The following is a 22,907-nucleotide window of genomic DNA, read 5'->3' as shown; positions in this document are numbered from 1 at the left end:
TGGTTTGTGGGTGGGTTCCAAGCCTCTGTGGGACTGGAGAAGAGAAGTAGCAAGGACACCCATCTTAAGGTCCATGGTACATACATCTCAAGCATCCCAGAGCTCTCCTATCCTTGCCTGTGTCACAGAAAACACACCTCAAAACCTCTTTCATTGGACCTTTCTACGTTCTCTACACACTGGCTCCTTTCACACTCAGACACGAGGGGAATCTCACCAGGAGAGCTGCTCTGTGGGTAGCTGTCCAGCTCTGTCCTAGGAATTCTGATCTGTGCAGAATCTCAATGAGCTCATCTAGGTAGCGTGAAAACAAAGCACAAAAGCTTCATCTCCCACTTGAGAGCCTGTGTGCCAGAGCAGAGAAGGTAGTGACTGAGAGCCAGGCTCTGAGGCCAGATGCTCCAAACTCCCACTTCTAGCTTGTAATCTGGGACAAACCACTCTTCTCCAGTCCTTACGTTTTCATCTATAACATACAGGTAATAACATTTCCTTCAGTGAATTGTTGTGCTGTTAAGCTAAAGTTGTGGGAACAAGAACAATGGCTGGTTATGCAAATGACTCAATAAATATTAGTCATTATTATTGCAAAGGTTAGGAAATCATCCATATAGACGTATTCTATCATTGTTAATTTTTTTCCTCAGTCATGTGGGAATTCAGATAACAGGACAAGAGAAGGGGTTTGTCCAAGGCATTAGACGTCAAAATTGTTATCAGTTCCCTCTAGAACTTTTCAGATTGTAGCCGGCCAATGACCAATAAATGCAGAATGTATCCTACCTGGGTTAGGTCTAGGAGGTGGTAGCAGGGAGTGCTTCCTGGCTTATATGTGTCCTGCTGTGGTCACAGTGTGGGCGACAGTGCAGGTGGCGGTCCCCTCCTAAGGCTGAGAAGCTAGGCAAGTGTCCCAAGGTGGGCGAGAGGCAGGTGTGTACAGGACACAGAGAGTGCTTCCGTGGAGATTTGAGCATGGAGATGGGAGGTGGAGGAGACAGCTCGTACTGAGGCTTAGCCTTCACAGAGCAGGCAGGTTAGGAATGAGCAGTGTGTCTGCCTCAAATGATGGAGTTTCAGAGCTCTTAACAGGCTTTTAACAGGGGCCAGATAGGACAGTGAAATTTTGAAAAACCCCTGGAGCAGTCACATGAAGAACACGTTGACACAGACACATGCCTATTACTGAGAAGGGAAAGTGGACATAGAGTCCCGCCCCTAAACAGGAACCTATTTGTGACTAATATGTACTAGGTAAAGCGGAGATCAGACTTCTCCACTAAAATATCACTGAACATATGTGGTCACACTGCAGGGCAGGGCAGGGCAGGGCAGGGTGGGGCGGGCCACATGCCCAGGAGTACTTGTCCAAAACAAAACTGACTCCATGTTGGTTTTGGTTTTGTAACTTTTTTTTTTTTTTAAAGATTTTATTTCTTTCAGTTTGTCTTTTCTACTTTCCTCCTTTGTTGTGTTTTGTATTAAAAGTGAGAATGAGAGGCGAAAAAAACTTGAAGCAAGGGGAAGGGAAAGGAAAAGATCAAAGTATATTTCTAAAAATAATTTTAAAAATTAAAAATAAAAGCCAGGAGGTGGTGGTGCACACCTTTAATCTTTGCATTCTGGAGGCAGAGGCAGGCCAGCCTAGTCAATAGAGTAAGTTCCAGGACATCCAAAGCTACACAGAACAGCCCTGTCTCAAAACTAACAAACAAAAAGATAGTATTGAAGGAGAAATACTTAGAGACAATAAGTGTATGGAGACTCTGATTAAAAAAAATGTCAGGAGAGATCATGGGCTTCTGGTATGCTGTGAAGGAAAGGTTGGCTGTGAGGGCAATGAGCAGTGACTGGTCAGGAGAGGGGATGGGGAAAGTGAAGACTAGGAGGGCTTCAAGTATCTTTCATGGTTCTACTCCCATCAAAAGCAATTCCTGCCTCAACCACTGTCTTGCTCATTAGCTTATGAGTGGAACCTTGGTTCAGACTCTTTAGAGTAGTGTTTGGAAATTTCCTCTACAGTCTTTCCTTGAGCGTATACTTGTATGTGTCTATGTGCTTGCATCTCGTTTCAGAATTATACCCAATATTTGTATTGCTGGGCAACGCATTGAATGTGTTCAGTCTTAGGGAGCACAGCCAAGCACACAGTAAGGAGCTTTTTAAAATTTTCTTCCTCATTGGATCTAGTCACACTGGTTAGTACTAGATCTGTGTCACTGCAGCCCTGCTGGTAGGTGTGTGGGGATGTGAGACTGAGAAGCAGAGGTGGGCGTGGCTCTGTGGTTTTCTTCTGCAATGTCCAGAGGAGTGATGGTGTGAGAACCTCTTACCCTTCATGAGTGCTTAAGAGACAGCTGCCTCCATGAGATGCCTTCAGTAGTGTCCTCTGCTCTCCTGGAGTGTCTGATGTTATGTTTGTGCTTTTCTGAGTCTGCGTATAAATACTTTGCGTACTTCTTTTTTGGTTTTCTGGCTTACCAATACTTTTCCCCTCCATGGAAAGTACTTCTTTGTGTTCCTTTAAGAAAATCTTTGCTTACCCCCAAAAGATATTTATAAGGATTGATTCTAAAAATTTTAATTGCTTTAGATTTATCCCTTGAATCCACAGTGTACCTGCAATGGACGTTTGTGTGCAGAGAGAGGTGGGCATTTTCCTAACAGAGACAAAGTGTCCCCAGTGCAGTGCACACACGCACGTCACAGTGTCCCTGATGCACACATGCGATTCTATCCTTGTTCATTTAACCTTATGTGCACGGGTCTGGGGTTCATTTCTGCCTTTTTCATCTATTTCTCTACTAGATTTTTCTCATGTCAGTGGTGTCCATGCCTCTGTCTGTCTGTCGGTCTGTCTGTCTGTTTGCCTTCCTGCCTGTCTGTTTTTCTTCCTGTGTGTGTGTGTGTGTGTGTGTGTGTGTGTGTGTGTGTGTGTGTGTGTGTGTCCAGAGACTGATATGCAAACCTTACTCAGTTGTTCTCCATCTTATTCACAGAGGCAGGGTCTCTCAGTTGACTCGAGTGCTCATCATTTCAGTGAGTGGAGCTTCTCTCTCTTGCTGTGGGGACTTCCTGTCTCTGTCTTCCCAGAGATGCATTGAGAGTTTGTAACAACATGTGACCTGTCCTGTGTTATGTCTTGTTTCCAGGAATTATGTGAGATGGTTTAGATAGCCATCATAACCCTGAGACATGACTGTCATCAGTCTTAGTAGATGGATGAAGAGAATGAGGCTTTGGGAGGTTCAGTAACTAGAGAAGAGTGCAAGGAGCTGACCACTGAGCTCAGAACCCACATTCCAGTCTTTCTTCTTCCTTTTTTTTACCATCAGAAACATTACTTTTTATTTTATGTATATGGATTTTGCCTACGTGCATGTTTGTGCACATGTGTGTATGTCTGGCCTGTGGAGATGAGAGCAGATCTCTTGGAACTGGAGTTGGACACAGCTTTGAGCTGTCTGGTCCCCTCTTAGCCATCTCCTTAGCCTGGATCTCTGTTTTCTGTCTTTACTTCTGACATGTGTCAGGTGACACACAGAGAATAATGGATTCTCTTACAGCCTCCACCATGTGGATGATTCCGGTGCACAACCAAAGTTGGGTTTCTGAGTTCATCCTGATCGGCTTCTCCAGTGACCCCATGACAAACAGCATCCTCTTCATTGTCTTCCTTCTCATCTACCTGAGCTCAGTCCTGGGCAACGGGCTCATCATCATGCTGGTCTGCCTGGACACACAGCTGCACACGCCCATGTACTTCTTCCTCTGTACCCTCTCCCTGTTGGATATGAGCTATGTCACCACCACCGTGCCCCAGATGTTGGTGCATCTTCTTGCTCACTCTCAGACCATCTCCTTTGCTGGCTGCTGGGTGCAGATGTATGTGTTTGGGGCCCTGGGTATAACTGAGTGCACCTTCTTTGTTGTCATGGCTTATGACCGGTATGTGGCCATTTGCTATCCACTGCGCTATACTGTCATCCTCAGCTGGGGCCTGTGCATACGGATGGCAGCAGGGTCATGGATCTGTGGTTTCTCTTCCTCTTTGCTGCATACTTTCTTCACCATGAGTCTGCCCTATTGTGGGCCCAACAGGGTCAACCACTACTTCTGTGAAGGTCCTTCAGTGCGGAGCCTGGCTTGCATGGACACCCACCTCATTGAGATGGTGGACTTTGTATTGAGTGTCTTTGTGGTCGTTACTCCAATCTCCCTCATTGTGGCCTCCTACATTCGCATTGCCAAGGCAATTCTCAAGATCAACTCCACCCAGGGCCGCTGCAAGGCTTTCTCTACCTGTGCCTCCCACCTGACTGTGGTCACTTTCTTCTATGCTCCAGCCACTTACATCTACATGAGGCCCAGCTCCAGCTACTCTCCTGAGCGAGACAAGCAGATCTCACTCTTTTACAATGTCTTCACAGCCTTGCTCAACCCTGTGGTCTACAGTCTGAGAAACAAAGATATCAAGAGGGCATTTCTCAAGGTGATGGGACATGGTAGGGTGGACTGGTGAGCCAGCATCCTGGGGAGCTTGACTTAGAGTATTCACTATTAAAGAGAGTACAGTGTCTTTCTTTTGCATTTCAAAATTTTCAAATTAACCCTTTGCCATTAATGTTTTTATTGAGCATTTTATGTATTTACATTTCTTTTTATAAATTGGATATTTTCTTTACTTACATTTCAAATGTTATCCCCTTTTCCGATTTCCCCTCTGGAGTCCCCCTATTCCTTCCCCTCTCCCCTGACTCTATGAGAGGGTTCACCCACCTACATACCTATCCTCCCCCATCTCCCCACCCTGGCTTTCCCCTACACAGTGTCATTGAACCTTCACAGGGCAAAGGGCCTCTCCTCTCATTGATGCTCAATAAGACCATCCTCTGCTACATATGTGACTGGAGCCATGGGTCCCTCCATGTGTACTCTTTGGTTGGTTGTTTAGTCTCTGGGAGCTCTGAGGGGTCTGGTTGGTTGATATTATTGTTCTTTCTATGGGATTGAATACCCATCCAGTTCCTTCAGTCCTTTCTCTAATTCCTCTATTGGGGACCTGTTCTTAGTTCAATGGTTGGCTTCGAGCATTCGCCTCTGTATTTGTCACCTTATACCAGGCTCCTGTCAGCATGCACTTCTTGGCATCCACAATATTGTCTGGGTTTGGTGACAGTATATGGCATGAATCCCTGGGTGTGGCCATCTCTTGATGACCTTTCCCCCAGTCTCTGTTCCACACTTTGTCTCTGTATTTTCTCCTGTGAATATTTCATTCTCCCTTCTAAGAAGGACTGAAGCATCCACTCTTTCATCTTCCAACTTCTTTAGCTTCATGTGGTCTGTGGATTGTATCTTGAATACCCTGAATTTTTGATCTTTCTGCCTACATCACCCCAATATTGGAATTATAGCATGGAGCACCACACCTGGGGCAATTTTTGATTCTTTGATAATGTTTTTTGATTATAAAAGTTTTCAAATTGGAAAAATCCAATTGATGATTTTTTTCTTTTGACATCAATTCACTCTATGTAAGCATGTCTTGCCTAGAACTCACTGTGTAGATCCAGCTAACCTCAAACTCACAGTGATCCCCAATCTTACAGCCTACTTACAGAGATTAAAAAAAATACTCCATTGCTCTTAGCCAAACACGTGAATCTCTTGTTATTTTTCAGTAGATCTATGAGCTTCTATTCTTTATCCCATATTGTGGAGATTTATTCCTGTGCTTTATTTTTAAAGTTTCTTTTAGGTATTGATCTTAATTTTTTTCAACTTTCAATTTTTATTGATTTTTTATTTGAAATTTTACACAATGCACCCCAATGACACTCAGTTCCAACCCTCACATATGTACTCCTCTACCCTTGTGCTGTCCTCTACCAATAAAAAGAAAAAGAAAAGAAAACAAAGGAAAACTATACCAATCTAATTAGTGCTGTCCATGTACTTATTAGATTACTGTTAAACTCTCAGTGTCCAGTCCCTAAAAGAAAACTGAGTCCTTCCTCAACCCCACCCCATACCAGAAGCCATCAATTGTGAAGACCTTCATGTCAGTCAGCACCCCATCACTCATTTTGTGAGTTCTCTTCAGTGGATTCTTTTCCACAGTATTTCTTTTTCCTGGTGTGTGTGTGGAGGCTGTCAGAGAAGGCTTCAGTGTCTGTCACAATCAACTGTGAGTCTGCAGTCTTCACTGATACCACTGCAAAGGAAGCTTCCTTACCCATCACAGCCTACAGCAGCCTGGATCATTGACTTCCGTATATTTCTGGTGACAGCATGGACCAGGGACATTCACAGGAATTCTAGTGTGGGCAGGGAACATGGACACCAACATGGCACTCAGATGTAGTACAGTCCATTGATATCAAAATGGGTCACAGACATCACCATGGAACAGGACAGCAACATGAACTACTGACATCAGCATGTCTCTGGCTATAGCATGAACTATGGACACCAACATGGCCTCCAGTGGCAATACAGACTGTGTCAGTTTTTTGAGGTTACCCAATTCAGACAATAAACCATTCTTCCTTGCCCAATACTTTACTTCTCCCAGGAGGACAAGCAGTGTGGGCTGCAGTGTGGAGGTTCCATGCTGCTGGCTGTCCAGCTGGCCCTGGCCCATGATAAGCTGAGGACCAGCCAACTTCAGCAGTGACATGTTATCTTTGCAGTGGCCACACTGGCACAGCTCTCCCATAAGCTTTGCCACCTCATCCCTAGTTTCTCCATTTCCTTCCATTTTCATGAGACCTCTGTCTAAAAGCATCTTCCCATAAGATCTGCCTTTTAAAGAAAGTTGTCCTACAGATACTGCAGGTTCTGGAGTCTCCTCCACCATGATCATGTCCCTGCTTGGAACTTCTATGTCCCTCAGGCTCATCAGAGCTGCTGTGTGATCCTGCAGGCTCCAGTGTCTACTGCCATCTTGAATCAATTCTCTCTTTTGGGTTTTAATCCATTCTGAATAATTTTGTGGACACTATATGGCTGGATTACATTCTTCTCATGTAGATTTCCATGTTATTAATCCACATTTCTGGAAAATACGCTTTAAACATTGAAAGGTTATTTAAAAAGAGTAATTTGTTTTATGTATATGAGCATGCTGTCCTTGACACACCAGAAGAGGACATTGGATCCAATTACAGATGGTTTGAGTCACCATGTGGTTGCTGGGAATTGAAGTCATGACCTTTGGAAGAGCAGCCAGTGCTCTCAACCACTAAGCCATCTCGTTTCTCCAATCCACAATGAATGATTTATGTCCTTAACTAAAACTATTAGTAAGCGTTTTAGTGCTGATATCTGAAGTGACGTTCCTACTCTACTAGATTCTATGATCCTTCTCATTAGCTTTGGCCTTGTGGATGGTTTCAGAAGTCTTAAATGTGAGTGATTACCATTTGTCCTTCTTTCTAGAGACTGTTTGGTTTCCTCTCAGTATCTTGTGTATTGCTATGAAGACACAGTTGCCATGGCAACTCTTGTCAAGGAAAGCCTGCAATTGTGGGCTTGCTTACAGTTTTACAGGTTTACTCCATTATTCATCATCATGGCAGGGAAATGGAGGCACCCATGGCTCTGGAGCAGAAGCTGAGAGCTTCATTCTGATCCACAGCCAGAGAGACACATGACTTGGCATGGCCTTTTGAAACTTCCAAGTCCACTTCCAGTGACACACTTCTTCCAACTAGGACATAGCTTCTAGCCCTTCTAATCCTTTCAAAGTGTTCCACTCAGTGGTGATGGGGCATTCAAATGTGTGAGCCCATGGGCCATTGTTATTCCAACCACCACAGGCCTTTTCTGAACCTCATATCCTTTCTATTCCACTCCCTCTGATGGGTGATGGGCTAAAACATAGGCTAAGGCATTTAAGAACCATCATTAAAAATAGGTTTTGGAAACTGAAAGGTACAGTGAGGCTTGAGCTCACATATGTTCATGGTACACCAGTGTGGCACACAACTTCCTGTTAACTATGTATCAAAATACAGAACTCTCGGCCCCTCCAGTACCATCTCTGACTGCATGTTCCATGCTTCTGGCCATGATAATAATGGACTAAATATCTTAAATTGCAAACTTGGCTCAATTAAATGTTCTATCTTGGGTGCTAGAGATGACTCTGAGGTTGGAAGCAATTATTGCTCTTATAGAAGACCTGGGTTTAATTCCTGCCACCCCCATGGCAGGTAACAACCAAGTATATCTCCAGGGAAATTCATCTAAAACCTTCTTTAGATCTTCAAAGGCATTGGGCATACAGAAGACAGACAGACAGACAGACAGACAGACACACACACACACACACACACACATACACACAGAGAGGCAAAACACTCATATACATAAACAAACTGAAAATAAATACTTTTTCTTTGCTAAGAATTGCTATGGTTATGTTGCCTCTTCATAGCAATAGAACCCTAACTAAGACAGAAGTTGGGACCAGGGACTGGGGTTTTGCAGTGATAAGTCTGACCATGTTCTGTTTGGAGGAATGTGGAATTAGGGACTTTGGATTAAGATAGCAGTGACCTGGTTAAAGTGGGACTTAATGGGCCACACTAGTAGATGCATGGGAGACAGTGGTGCTGAGTGTCTCAATCTAGGGGGGCCTGGCTGAAGAGAGAACAATTTTAATGTTACCTAGAGACTGTTCTTGTGATATTTTGGTGAAGAATGTGGCTGATTTTTGACCTTGTCTGAGGAATCTGCCTGAAGCTAAGGTAAGGAGATTTAGATTAATTGTATTCTCAAAGGAAATTATAAAACAGTCTAGTATAGACTCTGTTTTGTGGTTCACTCTTATTAAGAGAGTTTTGATGAAACAGTGCAAGCTTGGAAAGGAAAAATACACAATGTATGTTTCAAGGATTAAAAGGGCACCAGGAAGTAGAATGAAGTTAAATCTTGTGCTCAAGGAGAGAAGTGGATTAGAGTGGGTGTGGTGACTGCAGTGGTAATAAGATCCCACCCCGCTAAGCTTCCATCTTGTGAAAAGAAATAAAAAAAAAAACCAACTAGGAATGGTGGTCTATGGCTTTAATTTCAGCACTCTGGAGACAGAGCCATGCAGATCTCTGAGGTCAAGGCCAGTCTATAGAGCAAGTTCCAGAACAGACTTAGTCAGCGAAGGAAATCATCAAATACAGAGAGCTGGTGAAGATGTAATTGAAAAAAGGAGCCATAGAACTTGGCAGCAAGCAGCAGAACTTGGCAGATTCAGCCTTATGTTTCTGGCTTTAGAGTCAAGAAGAAAAGAAAGTGTAGAATCTCCCTCCATGACTAAGGAAAGTTGCGGAGGACAGGCATGTAGCAGGGGTGTCCCTGCATGAAGGCCCAGGAAGGCCATTGTGTGAAGTTGTGAAGTTGATGTCTGGATTGCCTTCAAGACCCCAGATGTTGGAGATGCCAGAGTCATGGGATACCTGTAAAGGAAAGCTACTAACTGGCCTTGGAACCAGCCCAAGAGAGAGAAATGTGTTGCAGTCAACCAAGCTGAAAGGCATTGGAGATCTTAGGAGCCCTTTGGCATCAGACATGGAGATGCAGCGTTTAAAGTTTTCCCGGATGGTTTTTGGTCCTGCTTGGTTCCAGTATCCCTCAGTGTCCTGCCTCTCCCCCATTTAGGAACTATAATGTATATCCTGTGCCACTGTATGTTGGGAGTATGTGATCTGTATTTTTATTTTTATTTTCTAGGGGATTGCAGTTAAGTGATTGCATGAATCTTAGAAGAGACTTTGAACTTTGGACATTTAAACAACTTAAGACTGTTATAGACTATGAGGACTTTTGAAGTTGGACTGAGGGCATTTCTAGATTATGATATGGCTACAAGCCTTTGGGGACCTGGAAATGGGATGTGGTGATTTATAGATATCTTGCTAATATACTCATGTGTTTGAAGGTTGGCTACAAGGATTAGCATTATTAGGAAGGCATGGGCTTATTTTAAGGAGTATGGCCTTGTTAGAGGGAATATGTCACTGTGGAGACATGGTTTTGAGGTCATATATGCTCAAGGTCCATCACTGTAATGTATAGTTTCTTTCTGCTGCCTATTGATCAAGATATAGAATTATTTTCTCCTTCAGCACCATGTCTTCCTTCAAGCTGCCATGCCTCCTTCTATGATGACAACACACTAAAACTCTGAAGCTCTAAGCTAGTCCCATTAAATGTTTTCCCTCATAAGAGTGGCCATATTTATGTTTTCTCTTCTCAGTAACAACACACTAAGACTGTACCCATACATGTGTGTACATACAAGTAAATGTACATGCACATGCACACACATGTAACTTTAATTATTTCAAACTCTACTTTTAATGATGGTTCTTAAATGCTTGCACCTCTCTTGTAGCCCACTACTCACTAGAGCTGGTAGAAAAGGAAATACTATGGTGTGTGTGTGTCTGTGGATGTATAACTGTTCAAAATGGATCGTTGTTGGTCTTCCTGTCTGTATTGTCTGGAAATCAACACTTTACCTCACAGGTTCTCAGCGGTAGTTTGATCATCTCACAAACACTTCATAGATACAGCAGTAGTCCAGTTAATTAGAGTCAATTTAGCAAACACGAATCAGCAGAGGTGCCACTACCACCCCAGGCCTGAGCTCAGCACAAGACAGCATGAAGGACCCAGATGTAATCCAGGAGTTCTTGGTTATGCCTCTCAAGCCTAGCGTAAGCTGCATCACTGTCCATCTGTTGGGAGCGATGCGCTTGAAGCCCTCCATTGTTGATGTTAAAATTAAGTATGACTAGGTTCATGGAAAATCCCCAGCCAGCTGCAGAGGATTAATACAAATCTGGTGGTCAAGAAAAATAATAATATGATAAAGACATCCTGCTAATAGATATGACAAACCTGTGACCTTTCTGACAACCTGTTAACATCAGCCTACTCTCTGACCACATGAATATTGTGTCCTTGGCCTGCGTAAATGTTTCTTACTTCCCCCTCCCTCTGTTATCCATGTTATGGTATGAATTCAGCCTTGGGGAAAAATAAAGTTGTCGCCTTGATCAGACTCTTGTCTTGGCGTTCTTCTTTGGGTCCCTTGTCCCCCATTCTCTTCCAGGTACCCCCGGACCCATCATTTACATCCATCAAGCTCTATTTATACTCCCTCCCAACATCATGTGTCCTCCACAGGTCTTGCCTCACCAAGTGTCTTGCTTAGCACACATGTCTGTCTCAGCTGACATCACTCTGCCAATCATCCTCAGTCTGCAGAAGTGGTGGCAAGAAACTACATCACACCAACAGAAGTTTTTTGATGTGTTTCTCTCTTTGAAATTCCGACAAATGCAGCTGACCTATGCAATATAAGGATAACCAATTCATGTATGTCAGTAGAAAAGCCTCCCTTATCACCCATCCTTTTTTTGTGCTTGGTTTAGTAGAACATCCTTTCTCATATGTTAGCTCCAGTAAAATGTTTCTTCATGGATCTGTCTTAGTCTTTCAGGAAAACACTCCTTCATGTGTTTGCACAAGCAAAACACCATCTAATTGCCTTTCCAAAGAACCTTTAAGTTTCTAGTTCATATCCCCTAAAGGTTCTGTTTAAGATTTGTCAGGTCCTCTAACAGTAACAAACTATATACAATAGAAATAAGTGTATAAAGTATCCCATATTGTATAAGTGGATTATGTACAATATAGTCAAAATAGTCTAACAAAACAACCTTAAATTTATATCAATATACAATGGACAAATCCCCTAAATATCTATCAATATACAGTAATTCAAACCAAACAAGTTAATCTTAACCATTAATTTTCCATGTTCCATTCTTATATACAGATAAGCATATGTACATATATTTGTGTGTGTTTGTGTGTGTGTTTTTCTTTCCTTTTATTATTTTTTCACTACTGCCAATAATTAATTAGGCACCCATGTGATGTGTCACAAAATTGTCATAATCACTTCTCAGTGTGCACCTATAGATATCTCTCACAGACCATGAAGGCATAAGAAAGTGGTCCAAGTGGTTTATTCCTGACACATCCTCATCACCTTGTAAGCCTGTGGTCCCCATGTGCCATTCTCTATGGTTGAACGGGGAGGAGGACCAAAATCATGCTGGTTACACATGGTTTTGAATGGCATATCTGCCCCAATTGAAAATGGACAGAAGAGCACTGTGTACTACTTCTGGGATGTGCCTGAAGACAGTTTGTTCCAGGGAACAAAAATACTGTGCAGGACATTTGGTTGTTTCTTTGGTTTAGAAGGAAGATTTTGTTCTAGTTAAGAGCCTATATTGATGAGGTCTTTGTGGCCCATGGGTTGGTTACATAGTCAATTAACATCCATGGACTATAATTGTAAGATTGGGGAGAGTGAGTGTGGAGAGATCCATGGGTAGCCTTCATAGAAATGGGAATGCATGTTATGATGTCTCTGTCTTATGTGCATCTGCATCGACGGTGTCCTCAACAGGAAAGGGTGTGAAGAACTAAGTAGATGGGATGGCATTGTCTGCCTCCTGTCAGCCTTGGCCTCACTGCTTGTCATGTTTTTTTTCCATTTCCTTCTCCAGACACAGTAAAATGGATCATTTTAATTCAAGTGTAAAGAATTAAATTAGTCCAGCAGCTGTATATCTTTGTCTTTGCTAGTTCCCTATAATACACAGAGAACAAAGATTTATTTCAAGCTTCACCTCAGTAGCTGAGAAGTTAAAGGATCTACCTTAAACATTAGGCCTCCCATTCACAATTTAGTGATACCTGAATCAACGTTATTATTGATCTGGCTCTGTGGCTTCAGATGTTCATTTTCATGGTGTTTTCTCAGACCCTCTTCTTTTCATCTTGACCTGAAATTCCTTTTTGTCTCTCTCCTCCCTGTGGCTGATGTAACCTTCCTCCCTATTCTGTCTTCTGCTCAGCCATTGTGTGATCAGTATTCATTGACAAGACAGAGAGTAAGTGGTAAGAATGCTTACACAAACTTGAGACAGGAGATTCATTGGACATATACAATATATGAGGGCAGAGAAATCACCATTTGAATAATAAAACTGTAAACTTTACACAATGTAGAAAAACATTATGCATACAAAACACAAATCAAGAAAACCTTTGAAGTACTCAATTTCTGAAATGAGCCAATTCTCACATGGTCCATTAATGAGGAGTTGTCAGCTGGGGGCTACTTAGGGAGTCCCTGGTTATTAGAGTTGTGGATCTGCTGGCTTCTCCTTTCTCAAAGCTCACCATTTTTCCTTCAACCCTATGGGTTCCCCTGCTGTAGAATGGAATCTCTAGAGTTGGACTTTCCCTTCATGCTGACCTCAGACCTCAGTGTAATCTCATGACCACTGTGGCTTAGGCCCAGCTCTGAGAGGCAGGAGTAGTTTTTTGGTTAGAGCCCAGGTCCAACCAGTAGATTGAATTCACACAATTAAGCATGTGATGGACAAGGCAGAGTCTCTCTCACCAAGAGGCAAGTGTCCAGTTCCTGGAATTGGTTCTACCATTCAATAGCTGGGTGACCTTTGCCAAATAGCTCATGTCTTCTGGGTCATTGTTCATTATCTGGGCAATGGGCCATGCGCAACACTCTCCTGTTGGTGATGTCATTAAAAAATCCAGAGTGTGCCGTCTCCGAGAGCAGCCGTGAGGCTGTACCATATCTGCACACCTTTTAGTCCCCACTCTGTAGCAGACGTTTTGTTTTAACATACAAGTATCTTCAAGTCTGTGTGATCCTGGTGGAATGACACATATTTAACCTCTATGACTGGAACACAGACAAGACCTTAGTACACATCTGTAACCCCAAACATTGAAGAAAATTTTAGTTTGTAGATGTAGTCATGTTTGAAAGTGATGTCTTATTGAGTGGCTGACAATATGACGAATGTGAGAAATATTTGACAGAATGAGTCAGAGATAGGATGTACAAAACTTTCAGGAGAACAGCACAGGAATGAGAGGTGATTTAAGAGAGCAGTGGATTGAGAGAGAGAGAGAGAGAGAGAGAGAGAGAGAGAGAGAGAGAGAGAGAGAGAGAGAGAGAGAGGAAGAGGGACACAGAGTGACACAATGATAGAAAAAGAAAGAGAGGAGGCAGTTTTCCTCACCCAGTTTTGCAACACAGGTTGCATGTGAAGACAGAATGAGCAGAGAATGAGGAGCTAGTAGATTAGAGCAGATTGCCAGAGGTAGTTTGTAGCCAAGCAGAACCATTCAGCAACTAGCTGAAACAATCAAGTTTGAGTCAGTCACCTTGGAGAGGCATTTGGGCCAGAACAGCTGAGTTGAACCAGTCAGCCATTGTTCAGAAAGATCAAGAAAAATGAGTTTATTCAGCAGCAAGCCTCTGAGACAACAATTTTCTCTGAGAAAATAAAATCGACATTTACATTTATATCACTCAGAAAGGTGTAACATTTTCCCACTTCCAACTTTATTCTTTTTTTGCCCTTTTTTTGCATGATTCCAAATAAACTTTTTGTGATACTTTTTTCAAGTACCATCCCTATCATGTGACTGCTTTTCTTCCATGTTGCTGACATTTAAGTCTGAGTCAAATCTCTCTCTCTCTGTCTCTCTGTGTCTCAGTCCCTGTCCCTGTCTCTCTCTTTCTCTTTCTGTTTGTTGAGACTCTCCTTATGAATCCATAATAAAATCTCCATGAATAAGACCAACAGACACAGGGTGGCTGTATAATTTACATGTGACACTCAGTTCTGTCTATTTCTCTGTGAACCTCTGTCCCCTATCCTGAGGTAGAAGAGTCTCTGTCTGCACTCGCCTGCCTCTCCAGAGCTAATGGGCATCATTAGTAATAGTGAGAGGAGTTTGGGTCAGAGCTGTGGGACAATACTTACTAACAGCATTATAGGCGTCAGGGCTTTGCCATGACGCTCCTGATTAGTGCTGATTGCCAGTTACTGAGGTGTAAATACACCCCTCATGGTCAATGTCATGGTTGTCAACATGCCACCGAACAGCAGTTGACATTACATATCATTACACAGTACTTCAACCAGCAAATGCACCACACTCATCATCAGGATGTGATGAGTTTCGGAGAATTTGCCCCCCTCCTTTAACTTACATAGGTGTTCATATTAATACCATTTTCTATTTGTCTATTTGCTTCATCTTTAAAATTTTTTAATTGATCATTCCATTTGTTTACATCTCAAATAATATCCCACTTCCCAGTTACCCCTCCACCAACCCCCATCCAACATCCACCCTCCCCCCACCCCTTTGCCTGTACCAGGGTGCTTCCCCCCACTCTCTCCTGCTCCACAACTCCACCATCCCCCTACTCTGGGGTATCAAACCTTCTCAGGAGCCAAGGGCTTCCCCTTCCAGTGCTGTCAGGGAAGGTCATTCTCTGCTACATATGTATCTGTAGCCAGGGATCCATCCCTCCAGGGACACTCTTTGGTTGGTGGTCTAGCCTCTGGGAGCACTGGGTGGTCCAGCCAGCCAATGTTGTTCTTCTCATGGGGTTGCAATCCCCCTGTGCTCCTCCAGGCCTTCTGGCAACTCTAGCACCAGGTTCCCTGAGCTCAATCTGATAGTTGGCTCCAAGCATCTGCATCCGCATCTGCATTGGTCATTTGCTGGGTAGACCTCCCAAGGAACAACCACATGATGTTCCTTTCAGCAAGAGCCTCTGGAGCACTGCACAGTATCAAGTTTGTTGTCTGCAAGCATGACTGATCCCTAGGTGGGGCAGTCCCCAGATGGCCTTTCCATCTGTTACAGTTTTTTGTCCCTTATCTTCCTTTGGATAGGAACATTTCTGGGTTACAAACTTTGAGATGGATGAGTGGCCACATCCCACAAGCAGGGGCCGTGCCTATCTACTGGAGGAGGTCGATACAGGTTCTATCACCCCCTTCTCTGTGCATTTCAGCTAAAGTCATCCCCATTGGGTCCTGGGAGTCTCACGTTTCCCTGTCATCTAGGACACTCCAGTGGCTATTCCCAGTTCCTCATTCCTCCTGCTACATATTTCTGTTTGATTTCTTGACCCTCTGTACCGCTCTCATATCCTCACCAGTTCTAATAAGGCCCCCGTATTTCCTCCCCCTGCTCTCTCCCTAAAAGTTCCCCCTCTCCCCCTACCTCCCACAATCATCCTGTTCCTCCCTCAATGCAGGAAAGAAATGTCTACACCATAGGAGGGTCTTCCTTCCTTCTACGCTTGATATGGTCTGTGAGTTGTATCATGGGCATTGTGGGGTGTTGGGCTAATATTCATTTATCAGTGAGTACATACCATGTGTGTGTACTTTTGTGTCTGGGTTAGCTCACTTAGGATGATATTTTCTCATGCCATTCATTTGCCTGTGAATTTTATGAAGTTATTTTTCTTTATTTCCTTAGTAATACTCCATTGTGTAAATATACCACATTTTCTGTATCCATTCTTCTGTTGAGGGTCATCTGGGTGGTTTCCAAATTCTGGCTATTATAAATGAGGCTGCTATGAACATAGTGGAGCATGTGTCCTTGTTATACGTTGGAACCTTTGGGTATATGCCCAGTAGTGATATAATTGGGTCTTCAGGTAGAACTACTTCAAATTTCTCAGGAAATGACAGATTGATTTGCAGAGTGGTTTTACCAGCTTACAGTCTCACCAGCAATGGAGGAGTGTTCCTTTTTCTCCACGTCCTCCCCAACATCTGCTGTCATCTGCGTTTTTGATCTTAGACATTCTGACTGGCGTGAGGTGGAATCTCAGGGTCTGTTTGATTTGTATTTCCCTGATGACTATGGATGTTGAACATTTCTTTAAGTGCTTCTCAGCCATTCAAGATTGCTTGGTTGAAAATTCTGTATTTAGCCCTGTACTACACATTTTAATAGGGCTATTTGGTTCTCTGGAGTCTACCTTCTCCGGTTCTTTGTTAATTTCCAATATTATCTCTCTATGAGATGTAGGGTTGATAAATATCTTTCCCCATTCTTTGGGTTGCTGTTTTGTCCTACTGACAGTGTCCTTTGCCTTACAGAAGCTTTTAAATTTTATGAGGTCCCATTTGTCAATTGTTGCTCTTAAAGCATAAGCCATTGGTGTTCTGTTCAGGAAGTCTTCCCCTGTGCCAAGAATTCCAGCCTCTTCCCCAATTTCTCTTCTATTAAATTCAGCATATCTGGTTTTATGTGGAGGTCCAAGTTTGGACTTGAGCTTTGGACAAGGAGATAAGAATGAATCAATTTGCATTCTTCTACATGCAGACTGCCAGTTGTACCAGCACCATTTGTAGAAAATGCTGTCTTTTTCCCACTGGATGTTTTTAGCTTCTTTGTCAAAGAACAAATGACCATAGGTGTATGGATTCATTTCTAGGTCTTCAATTCTATTCCACCGATCTATTTGCCTGTCTCTCTACCAATACCATGCAGTTTTTATCATTTTGTATTTATTTGTATCATTCAAGTATTGCTTGAAATCCGGGATGGTGATTTCACCAGAAGTTCTTTCATTGTTGAGAATAGTTTTCACTATCCTGGGTTTGTTTGTTTGTTTGTTTTTTGTGATTCTAAGTGAATTTGCAAATTTCTCTAACTCTATGAAGAATTGAGTTGGAATTTTGATGGGAATTGCATTGAATCTGTAGATTGCTTTCATCAACATGGTCATTTTTACTATATTAATCCTGTCGATCCATGAGCATCAGAGATTTTTCCATCTTCTGAGGTCTTCCTAAATTTCTTTCTTCAGGGATTTGAAGTTCTTGTCATGCAGATCTTTTCCTGGCTTAGTTAGAGTCATATCAGGATAATTTATATCATTTGTGGCTGTTGTGAGTACAGTTGTTTCCCTAAATTCTTTCTCAGCCTGTTTTTGAGTAGAGGAAGTCTGCTGATTTAATTGAGTTAATTTTATATTCAGCCACTTTGCTGAAGTTGTTTATCAGCTATAGGAGCTCTCTGGTAGAACTTTTGGTGTTGATTGTGTATACTATCATATTATCTGCAAATAGTGATATCTTGAGTTCCTCCTTTCCAATTTATATCCCTTTACTTCCTTTTGTTTTCTGATTGCTCTAGCTTGAACTTCAAGTACTATATTGAATAGGTAGGAAGAGAGTGGGCAGCCTTATCTTGTTCCTGATTTTGATGGGTTGCTTTGAATTTCTCTCCATTTAGTTTGATGTTGGCTATTAGTTTGCTCTTGTTATATTTAGGTATGAACCTTGAGTTCATGAGGTTTCCAATATTTTTAACATGAATGACGTATTGGATTTTTTTTAAACTTCAAACATTTTTTATTGTTTATTTATTTTATGAGTACACTGTCACTGTCTTCAACACACAAGGAGAGGATTCCATTACAGATGGTTGTGGGCCACCATGTGGTTGCTGGGATTTGAACTCAGGACCTCTGGAAGAGCAGTCAGTGCTCTTAACCACTGAGCCATCTCTCCAGTCCGAGGTATTGGATTTTGTTAAAGCTTTTTCAACAGCTAATGAGATGATCATTTGGGTATTTTTTTGAGTTTGTTTATATAGTGGATTACATTGATGGATTTCCGTACATTGAACCATCTCTGCATTCATGGGATGAAACCTATTTGATCAAGATGGATTATTATTTTCATATGCTCTTGGATTCAGTTTGCAAGAATTATATTGATTATTTTTGCCTTGATATTCATAAGGGAAACAGTGTAGTTCTCTTTGTTGTGTCTTTTTGTGGCTTAGGTTATCAGTGTAACTCTGGTTTCATAGAAAGAAATTTGTAGTGTTCCTTCTATTTCTATTTTATAGAATGGTTTGAGAAGTATTGGTACTAGTTCTTTGGAGATCTGATAGAATTCCAGTCTAAAACCATCTGGTCCTGGGCTTTTTTGTTTGTTTGTTTGTTTGCTTGTGAGACTTCTAATAACTGTCTCTATTTCTGTTGGGGTTATGGGGCTGTTTGGTTGGTTTATCTGATCCTGATTTAACTTTGCTACCTGGTATTTGTCTAAAATACCGTCAATTTCATCCAGATTTTCCAGTTTTGCTGAGTATGGACTATTGTAATAGGATTTGATTATTTTTTGAATTTCCTCAGTTTCTGTTGTTTATGTTCCCCTTTTCATTCCTGATTTTGTTTATTTGGATACTGTCTCTGTACCCTCTGGTTAGTCTGGCTAAGGGTTTAACTATCTTGTTGATATTCTCAAAGAGCCAGCTCCTGTTTTTGTTGATTCTTTGTATAGTTATCTTTTTTTCACTTGGTTGATTTTAGCCCTGAGTTTGATTATTTCCTGCCATCTACTCCTTTTTGGTGTATTTGCTTCTTTCTGTTCTAGAGCTTTCAGATGAGCTGTTAATCTGCTAGCATATGATCTCTCCATTTTCTTTATGGGGGCACTCAGGGCTATACATATTTCTCTTAGCAATGCTTTCATTGTGACACATAAGTTTGGATATGTTGTACCCTCGTTTTCATTTAATTTTAAAAAAGTATTTAATTTTCTTTTTTAAAATGGGATTTTTCTTTCTTTTGTTGTAATTTTATTTTTCTTGGGTATTTTATGTATTTATATTTCAAATACTATCCTCTTTCCCCCCTTCTCCCATTTGTCCTCCCCCTCATTCTATGAGAATGCTCCTAGTTCCACCCACCCACTCCCACCTCAATGCCCTAGCATTCCCCTACATCAGGTCCTGCATCCACAGGACCATGGGCTTTTACTCCTATTAATGCTAGACAATGCCATCCTCTGCTACATATGCTGCTGGAGCCATGGGTCCCTCCATGTGTACTCATTGGTTGGTAGTTTAGTCCTGGGAGCTCTAGGGGGGTTGGTTGGTTGATATTGTTGTTCTTCCTATGGGGTAGGACTCCTTCAGCTCCTTCAGTCTTTTCTCTAACTCCTCCATTGTGGTCCCCTTGTTCAGTCCAATGGTTAGCTATGAGCATCCTCTTCTGTATCAGTAGGGCTCTGGCACAGCTTCTCAGGAGATACCCATATCAGGCTCCTGTCAGCAAGCACTTCTTGGCATCAGGGCATCAGCAATAGTGACTGGATTTGGTGGCTGCATATTTGGTGGGATGGATCCTCAGGTAGAGCAGTCTCTGGATAACCTTTTCTTTAGTCCCCGATCCACTCTTAGTCCCTGCATTTCCTCCCTTGCGTATTTTGTTCTCCCTTCTAAGAAGGAATGAACTATCCACATTTTGGTTTTCCTTTTTCTTGAGCATCATATGATCCGTGAATTTTTTCTTAGGTATTTCAAACTTTGGAGCTAATATCCACGTATCATTGAGTGCATACCATGTGTGTTCTTTTGTGACTGGGTTACATCACACAGGATGATATTTCTAGTTCCATCCATTTGCCCGTGCATTTCATGAAGTAATTGTTTTAATAGCTGAGTAATACTCCATTATATAGATGTACCACATTTTCTGTATCAATCCCTCTGTTAAGGGACATCTGAGTTCTTTCCAGCTTCCTGCTGTTTTAAACAAGGCTTCTATGAACATAGTGGAGCATGAGTCCTTGTTATATGCTGGAGCATCTTTTGGGTGTATGCCCAGAAGTGGTATAGGTAGTACTATGTCCAATTTTCTGAGGAACTGCCACACCAATTTCCAGAGTGGCTGTACCAGCTTGCAATCCCTCCAACAATAAAGGAGTGTTCCTATTTCTCCACATCCTTGCCAGTATCGACTCTCACCTGAGTTTTTGATCTTAGCCATTCTGACTGGGGTGAGGTGGAATCTTAGGGTTGTTTTGATTGCATTTCTCTGTTGACTACGGATGTTGTACATTTCTTCATATGCTTCTCAGCAATTCGGTATTCCACAGTTAAGAAGTCTTTGTTCAGCTCTGTACCCCATTTTTTTTATTAACTTGAGTATTTCTTATTTACATTTTGAATGTTATTCCCTTTCCCGGTTTCCGGGCAAACATCCCCCTAATCCCTCCCCCTCCCCTTCGTTATGGGTGTTCCCCTCCCCACCCTTCCCCCATTGCCGCCCTCCCCCCAACAATCACGTTCACTGGGGGTTCAGTCTTAGCAGGACCAAGGGCTTCCCCTTCCACTGGTTCTGTACCCCATTTTAATAGGGTCATTTGATTCTCCAGAGTCTAAATGCTTGAGTTCTTTGTATATAATTGATATTAGTTCTCTATTGGATGTAGAATTGGTAAAGATTGTTTTCCAAATCTGTTGGTTGCTGTTTTGTCCTAATGACAATGTCCTTTGCTTACAGAAGCTTTGCAATTTTATGAAGTCTCATTTGTCAATCATTGATCTTAGAGCATAAGCCATATGTGTTCTGTTCAGGAAAATTTCCCCTATGCCCATGTGTTTGAGGCTCTTGCCCACTTTCTCTTCTATAAGTTTCAGTGTATGTGGTTTTATGGGAAGGTCCAAGATGCACTTGGACTTGAGCTTTGTACAAGGTGATAAGAATGGATCGAATTACATTCTTCTACAGGCTTAACTCCAGTTGAACCAGCACCATTTGTAGAAAATGCTCTTTTTTTCCCACCATATGGTTTTAGCTCCTTTGTCAAAGTTCAAGTGACCATAGGTGTGTGGGTTAATTTCTGGGTCTTCAATTCTATTCCATTGATCTACCTGCCTATCTTAGTACCAATACCATACAGTTTTTATCACTATTGCTTTGTAATACAGCTGGAACTTAAAGATGGTGATTCCCCCAGAAGTTCTTTTATTGTTGAGTTTATTTTTCACTATCCTGTTTTTTTGTGATTCCAAATGAACTTGCAAATTGCTTTTTCTAACTCTATGAAGAATTGAGTTGGAATTTTGATGTTCAGGTATGGACCTTGAATTTCTGATCTTTCCAAGACTTATCATGAAGGGGCATTGAATCTTGTCAAATGCTTTCTCAGCATCTAATGAGATGGTCATGTGGTATTTTTCCTTGAGTTTGTTTATATAGTGTATTACATTGATAGATTTCTGTTCATTGAATGATCCTTGGATACTTGGGATGAAGCCTACTTGATCATGGTGAATAATCGTTTTGATGTGTTCCTGGATTTGGTTTGCAAGAATTTTATGGAGTATTTTTGCATTGTATTCATTAGGGAAATTGGATTGAAGTTCTCTTTCTTTGTGGGGTCTTTGCATGGTTTAGGTATAAGCATAATAATGACTTCAAAGAATGAATTGGGTAGTTTCCTTCTGTTTGATTTTGTGGAATAGTTTGAAGAGTACTGGTATCATATCTTCTTTGAAGGTCTGATAGAATTGTGCACTAAATCCATCTGGTCCTGGGCTTCTTTTGGTTGGGAGACTTTTTTTAATTAATTAATTAATTATTTATTTATTTTTTTATTAACTTGAGTATTTCTTATTTACATTTCGAGTGTTATTCTCTTTCCCGGTTTCCGGGCAATCATCCCCCTAATCTCTCCCCCTCCTCTTTATGGGTGTTCCCCTCCCCATCCTCCCCCCATTGCCGCCCTCCCACCAACAATCACGTTCACTGGGGGTTCAGTCTTAGCAGGACCAAGGGCTTCCCCTTCCACTGGTGATCTTACTAGAATATTCATTGCTACCTATGAGGTCAGAGTCCAGAGTCCAGGGTCAGTCCATGTATAGTCTTTAGGTAGTGGCTTAGTTCCTGGAAGCTCTGGTTGCTTGGCTTTGTTGTTCATAAGGGGTCTCGAGCTCCTTCAAGCTCTTTGAGTTCTTTCTCTGATTCCTTCAACGGGGGTCCTGTTCTCAGTTCAGTGGTTTGCTGCTGGCATTCGCCTCTGTATTTGCTGTATTCTGGCTGTGTCTCTCAGGAGCCATCCACATCCGTCTCCTGTTGGCCTGCACTTCTTTGCTTCATCCATCTTGTCTAATTGGGTGGCTGTATATGTATGGGCCACATGTGGGGCAGGCTCTGAATGGGTGTT

General features: G+C 42.1%; 1 protein-coding gene across 1 annotated transcript; it reads left to right on the top strand.

Annotated features, from left to right (window-relative positions):
• Nucleotides 1-3,571: 3,571 nt before the first annotated feature.
• Nucleotides 3,572-4,519, top strand: Or10ak7 (olfactory receptor family 10 subfamily AK member 7). The gene has a single exon (NM_001000413.1). It carries the CDS (start codon nt 3,572-3,574, stop codon nt 4,517-4,519), a length of 948 nt encoding a protein of 315 aa, NP_001000413.1.
• The last annotated feature ends 18,388 nt before the right edge of the window (nt 4,520-22,907 follow it).

This window comes from Rattus norvegicus, chromosome 5 (genome assembly GCF_021556685.1).
Source record: "Rattus norvegicus strain SHRSP/BbbUtx chromosome 5, alternate assembly SHRSP_T2T, whole genome shotgun sequence".
NCBI classification, from domain to species: Eukaryota; Metazoa; Chordata; class Mammalia; order Rodentia; family Muridae; genus Rattus; species Rattus norvegicus.
The sequence above is the reverse complement of the archived record's forward strand: the minus strand, read 5'-3'. Positions and strand labels throughout refer to the sequence as shown.

Coding starts and splice junctions, on each gene's coding strand:
- Or10ak7 (NM_001000413.1), top strand. CDS start 3,572: ATGTGGATGATTCCGGTGCACAACCAAAGTTGGGTTTCTGAGTTCATC.